At 33.1% G+C, this 17,672-nt stretch overlaps 1 protein-coding gene across 1 annotated transcript in view; it reads right to left on the reverse strand.

Moving 5' to 3' along the window:
* The window catches only part of LOC123548925 (uncharacterized), a 49,223-nt gene extending 32,977 nt beyond the window's left edge, over positions 1–16,246 (reverse strand). Inside the window, exon 1 of the mRNA XM_053545875.1 lies at positions 15,997–16,246. Within this exon, the coding sequence (XP_053401850.1) occupies positions 15,997–16,185 (189 nt within the window). The 5' untranslated portion in view covers positions 16,186–16,246. The remainder of the gene's footprint in view (positions 1–15,996) is intronic.
* Positions 16,247–17,672: the final 1,426 nt, after the last annotated feature.

Consider the following 17,672-nt stretch of genomic DNA (forward strand, 5'->3'; position numbering starts at 1 on the left):
AAAAAATGAGTTCGGATATAAATGATACACATACACCAATGCTGATAGGAAAAATCAGAAACTTAATAGATTCTTTCTTTCCTTGATTTCTATGGAAAACCTTGCAGTTTACAGTAAGGATCAAGGACAGCTACTAGCATTTAGGAGTGACCTGTCGCTTTTATTTTTAGATTTGGATTTTCCAGATTGTTCCATTTATTAAATAAGGGATTGAAAGATATTTGACTTATTTAAAAGTATAAATATACTTCAAATAATGTACAGATCGAACTTGCCTCGGTAGCTCAGTTGGTAGAACTGAGGAATCTTGCTAGTAATTTAACTTTTGCGATTTCGAACCATAGTACGATTTGTTTTATGACTGAATTTGTTTTATTTATATTTTTCATGTTTTTTTTTATTTCATTTTATTTCATCATTTCATTTCATCATTTCAAATTCATTTTTAATTTCATTCATACAATTTCAATACATTCAATACATTTCAAACACATGCGTCCAATGGAGCATCCTCATAATCAAGAAGATATTTGAAAAACCTATGTTATATGCGAAAATAACAAAATGATACAACTAATGCAATTCAAATACATCTTTAACATTATCATCATTTTAAAATGTATGTTAGCAAAATATGAAATGAAAAAACATATTGATCTCCGTTGGAATTCGAACTCACACAAGTTATATTCTAGAGCCGTCACGCTTACCACTGCACCACGGCGTCTAACTGACAAAGAAGGCAGTCATTTAAATATTTATTATAAAAATAAGTTATAAAAAGATAGGGTACCCCTTTACTGAAGTGGTTTATTCCAGTAACCTTTCAAAATTATTAATAAAAGCGACAGGTCACTCCTAAATTTTAATAATGTGTGTGCGTGTTTTACTAACATGTATGTTTTTTAAGTTTGTTAAATTGTTCGTGTTTTTTTTGCCCTTGCCTGTCAAATACAGTATTGCTTAGTTTATTACTTTATTTTATCATGTTTTAAAGAGCAAACCTCTAGGCATGACAGTTAAACAAAAGTACTGTTATATAGACAAGAACATTCAAACAAAATGGGAATACATTCATCTTCACACAAGCTTCGTTTTTCTGGAGGAAAACTATTATACATGTTTTTGTGGGAAAGCTCGTTTATAAAATAATCCTCGGATTTCAATGTTTAGCCGTTACTTTCTGGCGAGATTCAAAGTTTCAGAAGAAAAGAAAAAAAATTTATTTAAATGGTTTCATTTTCTGTTACATGACAACACGAATTTCGCAATAACATGTTGTGCTTTTTTTTACAGAAATATTTTATATCTTTATATTAAGAATAATATTTCTATATGAATCTATAAAACATCATGATTTATATCAAAAACTGACTACATGTTTTGATGCTTTCTATGGAGTAATATGCGAGTTTAATTTCCGTGTATTGCCAAAAGCAAAATATTAAGATCAATGCAAAATCCGTGGCGAAGAATGACTTGGGTCATGAATGACACGACTTTAGCTAATGTACGGGAGACAATCCAATTTGAAGGGAATTGCTTTAACACAGTCAATAATTAAGGGAGAGAATTCTTGACAATTCTCGTTAAAAGCTGACCATGTTTATATCAGCTAAAAGCTTGATGGTTTCATGCATCATATATCATAGATTAAACTCAATATTTAATCAATGAAGAATTGTTTAATTAGTAAACATGTTGAAAGAATATTTACGTTACCGATATTTACGATACATGATTTATTTAAAAAGTAGATATTGGAGCTAAAAGTGCGTACAGAGTTGTCCCTCGTATAGCTATATACATCGTTTGTATAGTAAGGCATAATGCAATACCGGGTAGCCAATTTTTAAAAAGTTTGTGGCGGGAAAATGTTTTAGAAAGCTCGGTCATTTGAATTTTTCAGTGGTATTAAAAGGCAAGGCGAATAAAGACTAAAGGGAGTACTGATTTTGATATTTTTATTTCATGCTGTTGTAAAAGAAGCAGTAAGAATAAAAATGTTTTCTGTTTTACAAAGTGGATAAGCTAATTCCATTGATTGATGTTTATGTTGTAAGATATTTACGTAACCGTTGGTAACGTAAATATTGCTATTAGTTTACATGAAGTTATCATACAGATCTGAAGATGAGATTGAAAATTTGACGTTTTTATAGACATTTTATGTTTTCGTGAAGTCTTTAAAGTTTTATTTTATAAAATCGAAATAAATTGTGCGCATTTCTTTCTCAAATCTATATAATTGATTTCTATTCATTTCATAAATAATTTTAATTTGAGAAATGCATGAATTATGATGCTCATATATGAAAACAAGTTTTAAATACAATGAATTTGAAATAATGCATGTCACCAGCAACGATATTTTTGTCAAACGTAATGCAAGTCTGGACTGTGTGATTTATGTTTAAAGCGATAAATTTTAGTGAAAAGTTGATGAGGGTTTCTAAAATAATGTTTATCACAGAGGTCAGGTTAACAGCCATTTCAGATAACAGCTATATCAGACTATCTGTATAATAAAATTATAAAAAAGAACAGTAATTTTCATTTCAATCCATTAAAAGGCTTAGATCACTTTTATGGTAGGTGATTGTTGTGTTTTCATTTTTTTCACATGGGAGAGGGGAAAGGCGGGACGGGGTGAGGATCGAGGATGTGGGGGTTGGGGAGAGAGGAGAGCAAAGCCCGCCTGTTTAATATTTACTTGTCTTTGAGTTCTGTGTCATGCAAAATAAGCAATTAGATATATCACTTTTAATGATAATTTGCTAAAATAATCAAAAAGATTTTACTTTTTCTGGAACTGCAGGATATTTTTGAATATAACCCGCTATACAGTATATGTTTATAGGAATTTATTACTTTCGCATTTAATCCACCATAATTCACTAGAACTATAAATAATTTCAAGTTGTTTCAACCTGATTAATGTTTATACATATTTTGGGGATGGCATGCTGTATTTGTTACTTATGTATTTTCTCTGATATTATAAATGTTCGTTTTTTTTTTCGGCGGACGCCGCTTAAGAACGAATTCGTGACCTGGACTAACCCATGTCACGTGACTTAATATATAAAACAAAAAACTTTGCTAATCAGATTACTTGATAACGCATTATAGATCAAAGTACTGAACTACTGATGGGGCGATTATCTGTCAATCCGAGGGAAATTTTTGGTTCGAATCCCGCTACCAACCTGATTGTTATAATGATTTGGGTCTAGTCTAGTTCCTTCCCTGATACGATTGTTAGGAAAATTGACCACCGCCTTAATATAACCTGAAATACTGTTTAAAACGGGGGTTTTGACAAAAATCGCTTACATATACACACTGAAGCAAATTGGAGACAATGCCCTTTTTAAAATATTACTTTCAGCATTCAACATTCAGCAGCATGTTTCTTAAATGAATTTATTTAGTATAAAACTGTTAAAAAACTGGCGGTAAATCAAATAATATTATAGTATCGTTTGTTGTGTGAAAACATTATTCTGTAACAAAATATAACATGTACGCTGTCTCGGTATACGAATCGTAGAATGTGGTCATTTGTTTCTTCTCGCGTTACTGTGGCAATTCCACGCAGCGCTTACCTCCCCTTGAACCTGGCCATTGAGCCTGAAGAATCGATTTTTAATATTTATGAACATACACATTTTGTGCTCATTATTTATTGTATTATATGCAAAATCATATCTAGTAAAAGAAATATCTTTATTAAAAATATAATTATAATGCACAGTTTAAATTCATATCGACGTTTGTTTTGAATGAAACTGTGCTCGGATCTATTTATAGACCGAGCTCATAGCTATAACGTAATCCAAGTGTTTCGATAAAATTTGAATTAGAATTCTAACACGACTAGCAAATGATCTATCTCTGGTTATTCGGCAATAACCCACGCGCGTGCAATGACGTCATCCGATCCAGGTGCGTAGCACGGTCGTAAAAGGTAGTTACCATTTTTTCTTACATTGTTGATACTAGTATGTTGTGTTAGAATCGAAATAACAAGTTCCCAAGTGTGATTTATCGTAGAATAACCCGAATATTTCGTTCTTATGCGAAACAATATATCACTCAGGTCTACGGCCTTCATGATATATTCTTACGCATAAGAACTCAAAACACGGGTTATTTTACGATCCACACTTGGGAACTTATTATTTCTTAAATATTTCTTTTTTTTAAATACGTCTTACATTTCGCATGATTTTTAAGCTTTATCTCTGTATATTACACACTGTGTGTCTAATGTCATTAAGTTTTACTTTACCAAAGACGAAATAGTTCCATTCATACGAATATTTCATTCATAGAGGGTGGACTAATTTACTTTCATTATGTAATATTTTCTTATATTATCTGAACGGATAAAAGAGAGCTGTATGCCATAACCATTTACAGAATCGCGTAGAAATAATAGCATTCTACGTATTTTGGACAGCTATACATATTTATACGCCATACTTGTTATTACTGTTCTGCTGAAATGTTAGGACTATTTCGGGGGCGATTGTTTACTGATTGCTTGTAGGCAGATGATATTAAGAGAATCAGAACCGTATTGTTAACACTGGGGCTAATCGCCCCAATAATTTATCAAAATGAAATATTTATGCAACATTCTGCCTGACTGGACGAGAGTTTATATTTTTTACATTTATATGCGATACTTGTTATTAATGTTCTGCTGAAATGTTAGGACTATTTAGGCGGCGATTGTTTACTGATTGCTTGTAGGCAAATGGTATTAAGAGAATCTGAACCGTATTGTTAACACTGGGGTTAACCGCCCCAATAATTTATCAAGATGAAATATTTATGCAACACTCTGCCTGATTGGACGAGAGTGTATATTTTTTCACTCTGCTGATTGTGCAACGTTGAGTGAATGTCAGACATTTTAGCGTTTATCCTTGATGACGCTGTTTACAGTTTTAAAGCTACGTTTCGCTCAGTATATTTAGCAAGAATATTGATATATCTAAAAAAAAGATAAGTAAGTTTAATAAATATAATAAAAACCTGCTCAATTACAAAAGAGATATCAATTTACAGAGAGAGCTGAATACGGTCTGTTTATTACATAGCAAGGGTGTGATTAGCCGATATTAGCCGATCGATAAAAGTCTTCTAGGTATAGAAGTGTTTTCCAGAAAAAGAAAACGAAACAAAACTGCACCCATACGAAACCTTTGTGAAAAAATAAAAGAGAACCATTTAAAATGTTGGTTTAAACTGTATATATTTCCACAATTATATTTACAAACACAAGTAGTACATTTAAATTAACAAAGTTTGATAAAAACATACATCAATCAAATAGTACAAACAAACAAAGAAAATATTAATCGAATGGACTGGAAAACAAGCTAATTAAAACTTATATGAATTCCGCTCCATAAGGAAAACAGAGGTTAAATGAAGAATAATAACTAGGCTGTGTAAGTTTGTGTGTCATGTTGTATGAATCGGAATATGAATGTGAAAAATACATGTAAATACGAAGTTTTTTTGGAATGAGGGGTGAAAGAATTAACGAGCATGTTTATGCTATTGTCTCTCGTAGTCGTTTGGGGTGGGAGAGGGGAGGTGTGGGGTGTCGCAGCTTATTCATTGAATCTATTTGATGAGATGATAAATCGTTGTACGTCTGTGAATAGGGAAATATTATGTTGATATGATAGATGTTCATCACCATACAGTAGATTGTTAAGAGTTAGAGGGCATTGGAAATTGGAAAATATGTCAGTTCGAAGATTTTGGTATTTTCGACAATGAAGCAGATAATGGTCGATAGTTTCTATCTCACCACAATCACATCTAGCGATGTTTGTGAGTCCTCGGCGGTTTAGGTCATGGTTAAGGTAGCTACAATCCAGACGTAGCCGAGCATGAAGAATTTGGCCTTTTCTGGATCCGACTTTAAATAACGGATTGTTTAAAATGTTAAAGTGTCGTGTTTAGTTTTGCTATTTGCAAAATGTTAGATAGATGACAGAATAACACAAATGATATGAAAACCTCATAAACTTTTTGTCTTATTACAATTCGCATACCGTCTTTTTTAAAGATATATTTTGTTAAAAGTAAAATGGCATTATAAAAATCGCCGGTAAAAGCAGTGAGCTTCTTTACATACATATATTAGCGTTGACTTTATTTACCCACAAAGCAATGTCAAAATGTGCAATATCGTTAGCAAAATTCAAGAGTGTAAGTCGAGAGTTTACGGTGTTATTTTGGCCGTTTTGGGGGCCGAAATTCAACATTCCCCTTTCTACATGTACATGATATTGTAAACTTTACCATTTAAAACATGAGACAATGTGCGTTTAAATCATTTTCTTTTTTATTATAACAAATTTATGAAAAATATTGCTTTCATCACGACGCAATTTTCCATTTTTAAGAGGATACGGGGCAATTCCCCCCTCCTTACGTACCTCAAAACTTAAAAAAGCACTTATACATGTACATAAACGGAGACTTAATTTGGCAACGTAGGGTAATTGTTGTCACATTTTTTACTTTTTTTCCTTTTTAGTTCCTCTGTTTCTAGTTATTGTTCTTTATGATACCTATTATTGTTTGTAATGTTCCCAACCAGTAGGGAGTCTTGTATTGCTCTGCAATACTTCTCCCGTTTGTACCCCTTATAACTTACACATTGTAAGCAGTTTTATTGTCCTTTGGACAGTTTTCTAAACATCTGATTGCTTCTACAAAAAATACTTATTTATATGAAAGTCTATATTGATGTCAATGACACAGCTTGTTTTGGAACCAATGCGGGGCCAAGCATAAGGATACAAACGCAGTGTAAACGGTTTAAATTTACCAATTGTGTGTTTGCCGCAGACGGTTACAAAACGGTCCACGATTGTGTTCCTTTCGTTGTTCATTTTGTCTTTGTTGTCTATAAGTTTTACTTCGTCTATATTTTGTGAGATTCCCAAGTAAGAATTACGTTCTGTCTGTCTCACTAATTGTGTTATCCCCAATGAAGCACTATGTGTTTTTCACCATCTATAGTCTGTAATATCCTAACACTACCTTTCCCAAGATAATTAAGATAATTCCTCCTCCCAACAGTACCCTATGCTCGCTTTAGTTTGATTACGGAAACTCCACAGTATTTCAGATTTTGCAAATATGTTTCCCACACAGTTATTTAGTCTTTTGTGGTAGCCGGCCTCTCTGTACTTTCAGTACTTTGATAATCTTTTCTATCGATATTATTTTGTCTGACAAATGGAGATAATATGAATTACTCTATGGACAAATATTTGCTTAATTTGCATTGAACTGCTAATCGCAAGAGCTGATTTAAGTATAATTAGTTCTTAACTTGTTGACATTTTTTAAGACGATGTTTATAATAATACAAGTTAGTTTATATTTTACAGATTACTCCAAGGTTTTAGGTGTTCTTCACCTAGATTTCTACGGAATGGATATACTTTTACAGATTGATGCATGTGGAGAACTGTTCTATAATGGAGTGAAGTACCAAGGACGATATATTTGCCGCGTTTAAATTTCTTTTAGAAATAAAAAGTTATATTTTCTTGTAAGATTAAAAATTAGAAATAGAAATTTACCTTTTCTTGTATGATAGAAATAGAGAAGACAGCTTTTTTTCCAAAAGTTCAAAACTGATTCTTATAGTCTTATTAAGATATAAATGCATTGACTAAAAAATATTTGTATTCATAAATGATATGTTTGGAAGACATAATATATTTGATGAATGTACATGTTTTGGCTAGCAAATGAACATCTATGGATTATATTATCATCACTGAGGATAATATTTTTTTCGGCAATTAATTGTGGGAAAGTGGATGTCAGGCCACCAGAAGATTGTAGCTGGTCTTGAGACTTGGTATCTTTCTACTTCCCCCTCCCACGACGGAGTTAGGGTTGAGTAGCCGCCTCGCAGCACACTGACCGGGAAAGTATAATCATATATGTATGTTTTCCTTGTAGGAATTGATTTGTTTATATGATTGAAGTTGAGTTGAACAGGATATAATTATAAAGATGGTTTGCAGTTTTTTGCTTTACAGTATAAATATGTGCAGTTTTCGTTTACTTTGAAAAGTATTAAAATACATGCACAATGTGTTATTGTTAAAGCCAGAAAATGTGTTAACAATGTCGATACATGACAATGCAGATAACAAATCCTAAATGTGAATTTATGTATTTGTTTTCCTTTCTTCCTTTGATTTACTTTGATTACAGGATAAATGATTTATTTACGTTTGAGCGTAGCGAATTTATAAGAAATAAAAACTAATTTTGACTACATTTTTGCATTGAGATATGTTCTTCCCGCAATAATCCAGGTATGATTGGGGATTAAATATTTATCAATGACTATCTGTAAGAGCAGCTACATGGAAATTAAATAAGAAGTTTCAGAAAATCTTGAATAACATGCTTCAAAATGATAAAATCAATACCTTTACAGTATTATATTCAGTATGCAGACAATTAGAAGTAAAACCAAATAGTAACTCCTGGGCAAAATCTGCGAAAAATCTGTTACAATCCCTTGGCTTTTATGATGTGTGGTTATTTCAGGGAGTTGGTGATAATGGTGTATTTATATCTGTACTAAAAACTAGATTAACTGATGTATTTATTCAAACCTGGAGGGCGGATATTAATGATTCAACGAGAGCAAAAAGTTACGCTTTGTTTTCAAGTTTCAAGCTTCAACCATATTTAAAATTAGTAAACATAAGTAAGTATAGAAATGCACTTTGTAGATTACGAGTTTCATCTCACAGACTAGAAAATGAAACAGGCAGATGGCATAAACCGGTTCCAATCCCTTATAATGAAAGAAAATGTCACTATTGTAATAGCTTAGAAGATGAATTTCATTTTATTTTAGAATGCTCACTTTATAATGATCTAAGAAAAAAGTATATCAAGAAATATTACTGGTCAAGACCAACTATACCAAGATTTATTGAATTAATGACTGCAGAAAATGTTAATATTAATAAGAACTTAGCGATGTATGTACATAAAGCTTTTGACATTAGAAATCAATATTGTTATTATTTTAATTGATAGAAAACCTCTCTTTCCTCACGCTATATACATGATACATAATATATGAATTAATATGTATATGATATTATATTGCAGTTCCTAATATTGATGCGCTACTGATATTTACAACATATTCAATTAACTGATACTTGACAATGTAACTATTTGTAAATATATATTTATGTTTGCATGTATGCTCAGGGACCTATGGTCCAATGCATGAATGAATAAACTCTAAAACTCTATCAGCAACCAGCATTATTTATTTTTCAATTTTTTTTTCATTATTATTATTATTATCTAAAATTTTAGGTACTATCTCTATAGTATAAGTTGTAGAACTTGCTTCTCAATCGACATTAAATAAATTGGTATAAACTAGTCGCAAATGTTTCTTCGGATATCTTACGGTGGTACAGAGGTGACATCCGCGACACTTTATCTATACTGTGGCCACAACTTAGTAAATTGTGGCCACGACTTATTATATTGTGGCCACAACTTAGTAAATACTGGCCACAAGTTATTATATTGTGGCCACAACTTAGTAAATTCTGGCCACAACTTTGTTGCGGCCACAGCTTAGTAAATACTGGCCACAAGTTATTATATTGTGGCCACAACTTAGTAAATACTGGCCACAAGTTATTATATTGTGGCCACAACTTAGTAAATTCTGGCCACAACTTTGTTGCGGCCACAGCTTAGTAAATACTGGCCACAAGTTATTATATTGTGGCCACAACTTAGTAAATTCTGGCCACAACTTTGTTGCGGCCACAGCTTAGTAAATTCTGGCCACAACTTAGTAAATTATGGCCACAATATAATAACTCGCGGCCACGGCTTAGATTAGCCAATCGAAACGACTGTTTTATCTTTACCGTTGTATAGAAAGGGTAGGAACAAGGTGTCGAAAGTGTCTCGTCCCAGCAAAGGGTTAGACAGGAATGGAAGATAGATAGATGGATGGACGGACGGCCATTCGTCCGGCCGTCCGGACGTCCGTCTATCTATCTTCCATTCCTGTCTTACCCTTTACAGGGACGTAGTCGCTTTTGTGCCCGTCCATTTGGGCGCGTCCAATTGGGCGGAAACGCGAAATGGCAGAAATCAGCAACCTTACAAAATGGACGGGCACAAAAGTGTTTATGTCCCTGCAAAGGGTTAGACAGGAATGGAAGATAGATAGACGGACGGACAGACATATAGGTAGGTAGGTACCATCCAATCCATCCATCCATCCATCCATCTTCCATTCCTGTCTAGCCCTTTGCTGGGAGGTAGACACTTTTGTGCGGGTCCATTTCGCACTCTATCCCTACCCTTTCTACACAGCGGCAAAGATAAAACGGTCGTTTCGATTGGCTAATCTATGTCGTGGCCACGAGTTATTATATTGTGGCCACAATTTACTAAGTTGTGGCCACAATATGATAACTCGTGGCCACAATTTACAAACTTGTGGCCACAAGATGCTAAGTAGTGGCCACAATATAAAAACTCGTGGCCACAATTTACAAAGTTGTGACCACAATTTACTAAGTTGTGGCCACAATATAATAACTTGTGGCCACAATTTACTAAGTTGTGGCCACAACTTGTAAATTAATGTCGGCTGTGGTAAAAAAACAAACTTTCATTGTATGCTGACGACTTTGGATCCTTGTTAATAGTAAAAGTATATCCGACATTGAATCGCTTTTATCTGTGGAGCTGGAACATGTAAGTGAATGGCTTGTTGATAAGACGTTTTCACTTCGTCTTGGTAAGACAGGGTCTATTATGTTTGGTTCAAAGCATAAGTTAAGGTCACAAAGTACTTTAAATACCGGTATTTCGCGTAATGGTACAAGTATCCAAGCCACCAGTTCAGTTAAGTAACTTGGTGCTACTTTGGATCAGAATCTTTCCGGTGATGAAATTGCACGGTCAGTGGTTACAAAGTCAAATGCCCGGTTGAAATACTTGCATAGAAAGAGTCAGTTCTTGGATCTTCATACTAGGAAACTTTTGGTCATTTCCTTAGCACAATGTCACTTTGACTATGTTTGTTCATTTTGGTACCCTAGTTTGACCCAGTATTGGAAAAATAGGCTTCAGACTACCCAGAATAAATTGGTTCGATTTTTCTTGAATATGGATAGTAGGTCTTATGTTGGGTTTTATTTTATGCTAACTAATGAAATACTGTATTCTATCAGTTAAATATTTTTATATCTCATCACTCACACTGTGAAAATATGAAATCTATATTTTCACACTGTGAGAGATATAGCTCCGTCCCCTCATACATTGTGTATGAATTTTAAATTATTTGCTTAAAACAGGATGAAAATTGTAGTCGCACTTTGATCTTTATAGTATATTTCTCGATTCAAATTATTTTACTTAATGAGAATTTCATAACGTTATGCAGCAAAAAATAAAATAAAATGGAACTTTATGTTGTGTGCCTCTTTGTAACGTCACAACACGTCTGACGTCATGTCTATTTACGCGCGTCTGTTTCCCGCGCTGAGATTAAAAATTGTTGCAAAATGCACATCTCAACGTAATTGAGCATAAAATAAAAAGAAAATTTGTTTGTTTTTCGTGAATATGGAATATATCTCACCTCGAAGTGAGAAAATGTTCACATTTTCACTCGCGCTACGCGCTCGTGAAAATATTTGAAATTTTCTCACTTCTCAGTGAGATATATTCCATATTCACTCAAAACAAACAAATATCCTCTATTTATTTTATGCTAACTAATGAAATACTGTATTCTATCAGTTAAATATTTTTATATCTCATCACTCACACTGTGAAAATATGAAATCTATATTTTCACACTGTGAGAGATATAGCTCCGCCCCCTCATACATTGTGTATGAATTTTAAATTATTTGCTTAAAACAGGATGAAAATTGTAGTCGCCTTTTGTTCTTTATAGTATATTTCTCGATTCAAATTATTTTTCTTAATGAGAATTTCATAACGTTATGCAGCAAAAAATAAAATAAAATGGAACTTTATGTTGTGTGCGTCTTTCTAACGTCACAACACGTCTGACGTCATGTCTGTTTACGCGCGTCTGTTTCCCGCGCCGAGATTATAATTGTTGTAAAATGCACATCTCAACGTTATTGAGCATAAAATAAAAAGAAAATTTGTTTGTTTTTCGTGAATATGGAATATATCTCACCTCGAAGTGAGAAAATGTTCACATTTTCACTCGCGCTACGCGCTCGTGAAAATATTTGAAATTTTCTCACTTCAATTCAAGACTCTTAACTGGTTACCTGTCTCAAAGAGAGTAGATCCGTCATGTGCATAGAATAAAGTCAGACACAGCACCAGATTACCTTAAGGAGCATTTTGTACCCCTTACTCGTGTTCATGACCGTTGTACCAGATCCAGAGTGTCTGCACTTCCTTCTTCCGATTCAATTGATGCTAGCTACACTTTTAGTGATTTTCTTTACCAAAGGTAGGAAGCTTTGGTAGAAAATCTTTTGCTTTTAATGTGGAACAGTCTCCCTCAACATCTTAGGTGTATTGAATCTTCCCACACATTTAAAGGCCTAGATTTTTGGCAGTGGGCCAAGGGATTTCTGTCTTCACCAGCACAGTTGGGGGCTAATGACCATCACAGTATGGTTCCAATAAACAAGTGAGAAAGGGAAACAATGTAATTTATTTTAAATTGATATATAATTAATATTATTATCATTCCACATTCACTGAAGAAAAATTAATTTCTTTCAACTCCACTGCACACATCTTCATGGTCTAGTTGGGGTCCCTGCTGTGCTAATTGACTCTAATCAGTTACGGTTACATAATCGCTGATAAGCAATAGATAAGATGGGAGTTGTATATTGGATTTGGGGGGCGGTGACACTTATATAGTAGTGAATCTAGGCCTTTAATTAAGCATGCCATCAAAGCCCACTTTCTGGCCAGTTAATTTCGTTCTAGTCACTCTTGACGAAGGGCTAATATGCCAAGGGCTAGCTAATACCCTTACATCTAAATATTTATTTGGTAGATGATGGATTCGCTTTGGGAATGGCTCAACTGCAACTTACTGAAACAATAGATGTAATTATCAAAGATAATTTATTGCATATATATGTAATATCATGTCTAAATATATCGATGCATAAAGACTAAGTGCAATGAAGCAAATCAGTATTCATGAACATCGATATACAAAGTCATGGGTGAAAGGTTAGCGTTTGTTAGCGGAGGGGTAGTATAACAGGATAACGGGTTTATTGGATGTGTGACGTATAGGATCATTGTTCAGTATCACTTATCTTAAAGCTGTCACTCTTTTATAAAAGGACAGCTTTAAACAAAAAATTCAATGACCAATTTTAATTCACTTTATATTTCTATTAGCTTTTTACTCTACGACACTCTCAATTACTATTTGAATCTTTTAATATGTTTTATTATGAGAATCTTAGTTTAAAGATATTTTTCTCAAAGTAATTTATCAATTTTTTTACCCTACTGCAGTACTGATTTCATTTTAATAATATCAATGCATTCATTTTTACAATATCAATACCTCCACTATAATAATATCAATGATAGTTTTTAAAGTTTTGCTGAAAAATTCTGTAATGAACTATTTCTTGTTTTAATAATGTGATACAAACTTTGTTTGTAATATATGTGATCTCAAATGCATTTCTGAATTATGTAATTTTGTGCAATACTCGTACTGAATATTTAGTTATAACATGACTTTCTGTGTCATACCTCCAATATCAGGGACCACAATGGAAATAAGAGGAATCCTTTCCTCTTTTTGTGTTATCACTGGTATTGGTGAGCATTACATCATTACATGGCTTTTATTTCATAAAATTTATCTGTCATGCAATATTTCTAGTCTGATGAAGTTCACCAATGTTATATGTCATTTGTTTTAAATTGCCATGTTATGTACACTTGTGCCTAATAAAACTACTACTTAAAAATATACTACCATAATTTTCTAAGTTGTTGCCACAAGTTACTAAGTTGTGGCCACAATATAAATAAAGTATCATTTTACCCCTGTGCCACCGTAATATCTAAATCTATGAAAATTTTCATTTTAACTTAGCGTTATGTAAATCCACAATAGATAAAAATGAAATTATACGGACAGTTATTTTATTTTTTTTTTTTTTTAATTTGGACGTCTGTTGCGTATTGTAATATCTTTTTTCAAGTAAGTACAAAATATTTTATATAATACACAATCGACGCACTGTATACTATAACTTTATGTAATTCTTGGCTAGAAAAACAAGAGCTGTCTGATGACAGCGCGCTCGACTATTCGAAGAACTGATTGAAGAATGGGGTCAAAATATTTCCACGGATATTCAGACAAAAGAAATAAATAGATTAGACAAACAAAGTTCCTGTATTACTTTGATTTCAATAAGTCTTGCACTAAATGGCAATATATGAGCCAATTTCAAAGTCCAAAAAGGGCCATAATTCAATCAAAATAGTTATGTACTCTTGCCTACAGATGGAAATCATAATGATAAACAAGTGTTCAAAGTTTAAAAGCCATATGTCAAATAGTTTTGACAAAACATGGACTTGTATGAAAACAGAACCAATTTCAAAGTCCAAAAGGGGCCATAATTCAGCCAAAATAGATGACAGAGTTATGTTCTCTTTCCTACAGATAGAGACTATTATACTAAACAAGTGATAAAAGTTTCAAAGCCATATGTCAAACACTTTACAAAAAATATGAACTGGTACGAAAAACTTAACCAAGATTTCTAAGTCAAAAGGGGCCATAATTCAGCCAAAATCCTTGATGGAGTTATGTGCTCTTGCCTGTAACTGGACATGGTGATGGTAAACAGGTGTTGAAAGTTTCAAAGCTTTATCTCAAAAGACTTTGTCAAAATATGAACTGGTACGAAATATTAACCCAGATTTCTAAGTCAAAAGGGGCCATAATTCAGCCAAAATCCTTGATGGAGTTATGTGCTCTTGCCTATAACTGGACATGGTGATGGTAAACAAGTGTTGAAAGTTTCAAAGCTTTATCTCAAAAGACGTTGTCAAAATATGAACTGGTACAAAAAACTTAACCATGATTTCTAAGTCAAAAGGGGCCATAATTCAGCCAAAATCCTTGATGGAGTTATGTGCTCTTGCCTATAACTGGCCATGATGATGGTAAACAAGTGTTGAAAGTTTCAAAGCTTTATCTCAAAAGACTTTGTCAAAATATGAACTGGTACGAAAAACTTAACCATGATTTCTAAGTCAAAAGGGGCCATAATTCAGCCAAAATCCTTGATGGAGTTATGTGCTCTTGCCTATAACTGGCCATGATGATGGTAAACAAGTGTTGAAAGTTTCAAAGCTTTATCTCAAAAGACTTTGTCAAAATGTGGACTGGTACGAAAAACTTAACCCAAGGTGTGACGCCGACGCCGACGCCGACACCGACGCCGACGCCGTGGTGAGTAGGATAGCTCTACTTATTCTTCGAATAGTCGAGCTAAAAATGTACTGTGGACTTTTATTCCACGAATCCACTGAGACAGCTGGCGAAACTTACCGCTAATGAATCATTCTGAATGGTATTTAAAATGAAATGAACTTGTACATGACAATAGAAATAGAAACATATAAATATTTATTAATAGAAAATATTTTAGTAAAAAAAAATGAAATCAATTTAATTACGACTCAACAATTTTCACTAAAAACAAAAAAGAATCGTCTATGTGACAAGCCAGCACGAAACTACTACACCGTTCTTATTAGTTATGACTAGAAGTCGAGTCTAATCTAAATAAGGTAAAGTAAATTATGTTGATTTCCCAGTATGAAACGTCAAGATCAAATTACACTGAATTAAACAAAATGTGCGCTACGTACCGGATGATCCAATGGGAGAAATCTAATACTTTTGAGATCATTAATTCCGGTACTGATGTTGGTGAGGCTCAGTTCTTTAACAGAGTCATTTGTGTTAAACACAAGCGCACTAGGATCAAATTCAATACCGTCTTTCTCAGAAGGGCCGCCATCTCCATAAAATTCCAATCGCAACCCGGTAACATTCATTTTATGGTAAAAGAAATTACGGTAAAAACACACAACGTAGTACGTCCAACTGGTTCGCGTGTTAAACCTCAAACTGCACTAAAATTACACTAAGGAGGTAGTATACCTTGTTACCAGGGTAAATTCAAATTAGTTAAACCGTAGCAATATCGTATTTCGTGTAAGTTAATATTTTAGCTACTACAATCTCATGTTTTTGTATTTCGTGTAAAAGTATGATGTTTTAACTGCTACAATCTCAATTTCGTTTATCTCTGTCCCTTCAAGTTAATTTTTTATCTAGGTTTGAAGAACATGACCCTCCAAAGGTATGTTATATTGAAAGAAGAAGGAAAATACGGATATTTAACACTTTTCAGTGTATTTTAGTTTCATTGATAACCGTAGAAGTCTGCATAATTGATAAGTTTACTAGTATGCGCGTTAGCTTTCTAATATAAGATTAAAATGTATATGTCGCGGGGCTCGTGTTTCCAAGGTAACGCATTTTCTCTCAATTTAAAACAACAATGTATAAAAATGGGGGTTTTCGACGGCTTCAGTGCCATTCTGTTAATGACCAACATGGAATATTTGGGTAATATTATTAGCAAAATACCAAGCACTTTACATGGTACCCTATTTTTCTTAAAGTTTAAAGTAACCATGGCAACAGAGATGCTTAAAATAGCTTATATCTTGCTTTTTGAAGTAATTTCTTATATAAAATATTGAATAAAATACTCTTTCTTGTTAATGTAGCTTTAAAACATATTATTTCTAACGTAAGTTAAATTTTCGTGTTATCTGCATTTCTTCAAACAAATTTCACAGCTTAAAATACTTACAGCAATACCCTTCGTGTGGCATTTTTCATGGGAAAATCGTTCAGCATGCTGCTATTATTCTCATGGATTTTGTTGAAATGAAATAAAAAAAAATAGAAGCTGTGTTCCTTAAATATACCAATGTCAATGCTTTTGAATTTTACATTCAGATATATAGGTCACGGGCTTCGTTTCCATGGTAACATCAATTCAATTCTAGAAACCACAATTTTCTACTGAAATTTGAACAATCATAGATATTAGTTTTAGTATATAAGCAACAAATTATCAACGGAAACTGAAAAATAGGTATTACAAATCAAACTGCCAGTTTTTTATTTGAAAATGGCTGTAACAAGTAACCGTTCACCAAACTATATTCCAATAACATTGGTTACCACCATCCAATTTCTTACATGCCGCATAACATTTCAATATAACTACATTAAAGAAGAAGCATATTGGTTATAATTCAGAGCAAAAGACCTTAAAAAATATTTCAGCAAATAATGGTTATTTGAAAGTAGTTCAAATAAAGAAAATGCACAGAATCACGTACTTTCAGAATAAAAGCTATTTATTTTGCGCGGTAAAACGTTACGTCTTTTTCCTGAGTTTTTTTTTCAACCAAGTTCACATTGTCTGTTTGTAGGATTTATTTGCAGCCTTTATTGAACGGCT

Source organism: Mercenaria mercenaria, chromosome 6, assembly GCF_021730395.1.
Source record: "Mercenaria mercenaria strain notata chromosome 6, MADL_Memer_1, whole genome shotgun sequence".
NCBI lineage: Eukaryota > Metazoa > Mollusca > Bivalvia > Venerida > Veneridae > Mercenaria > Mercenaria mercenaria.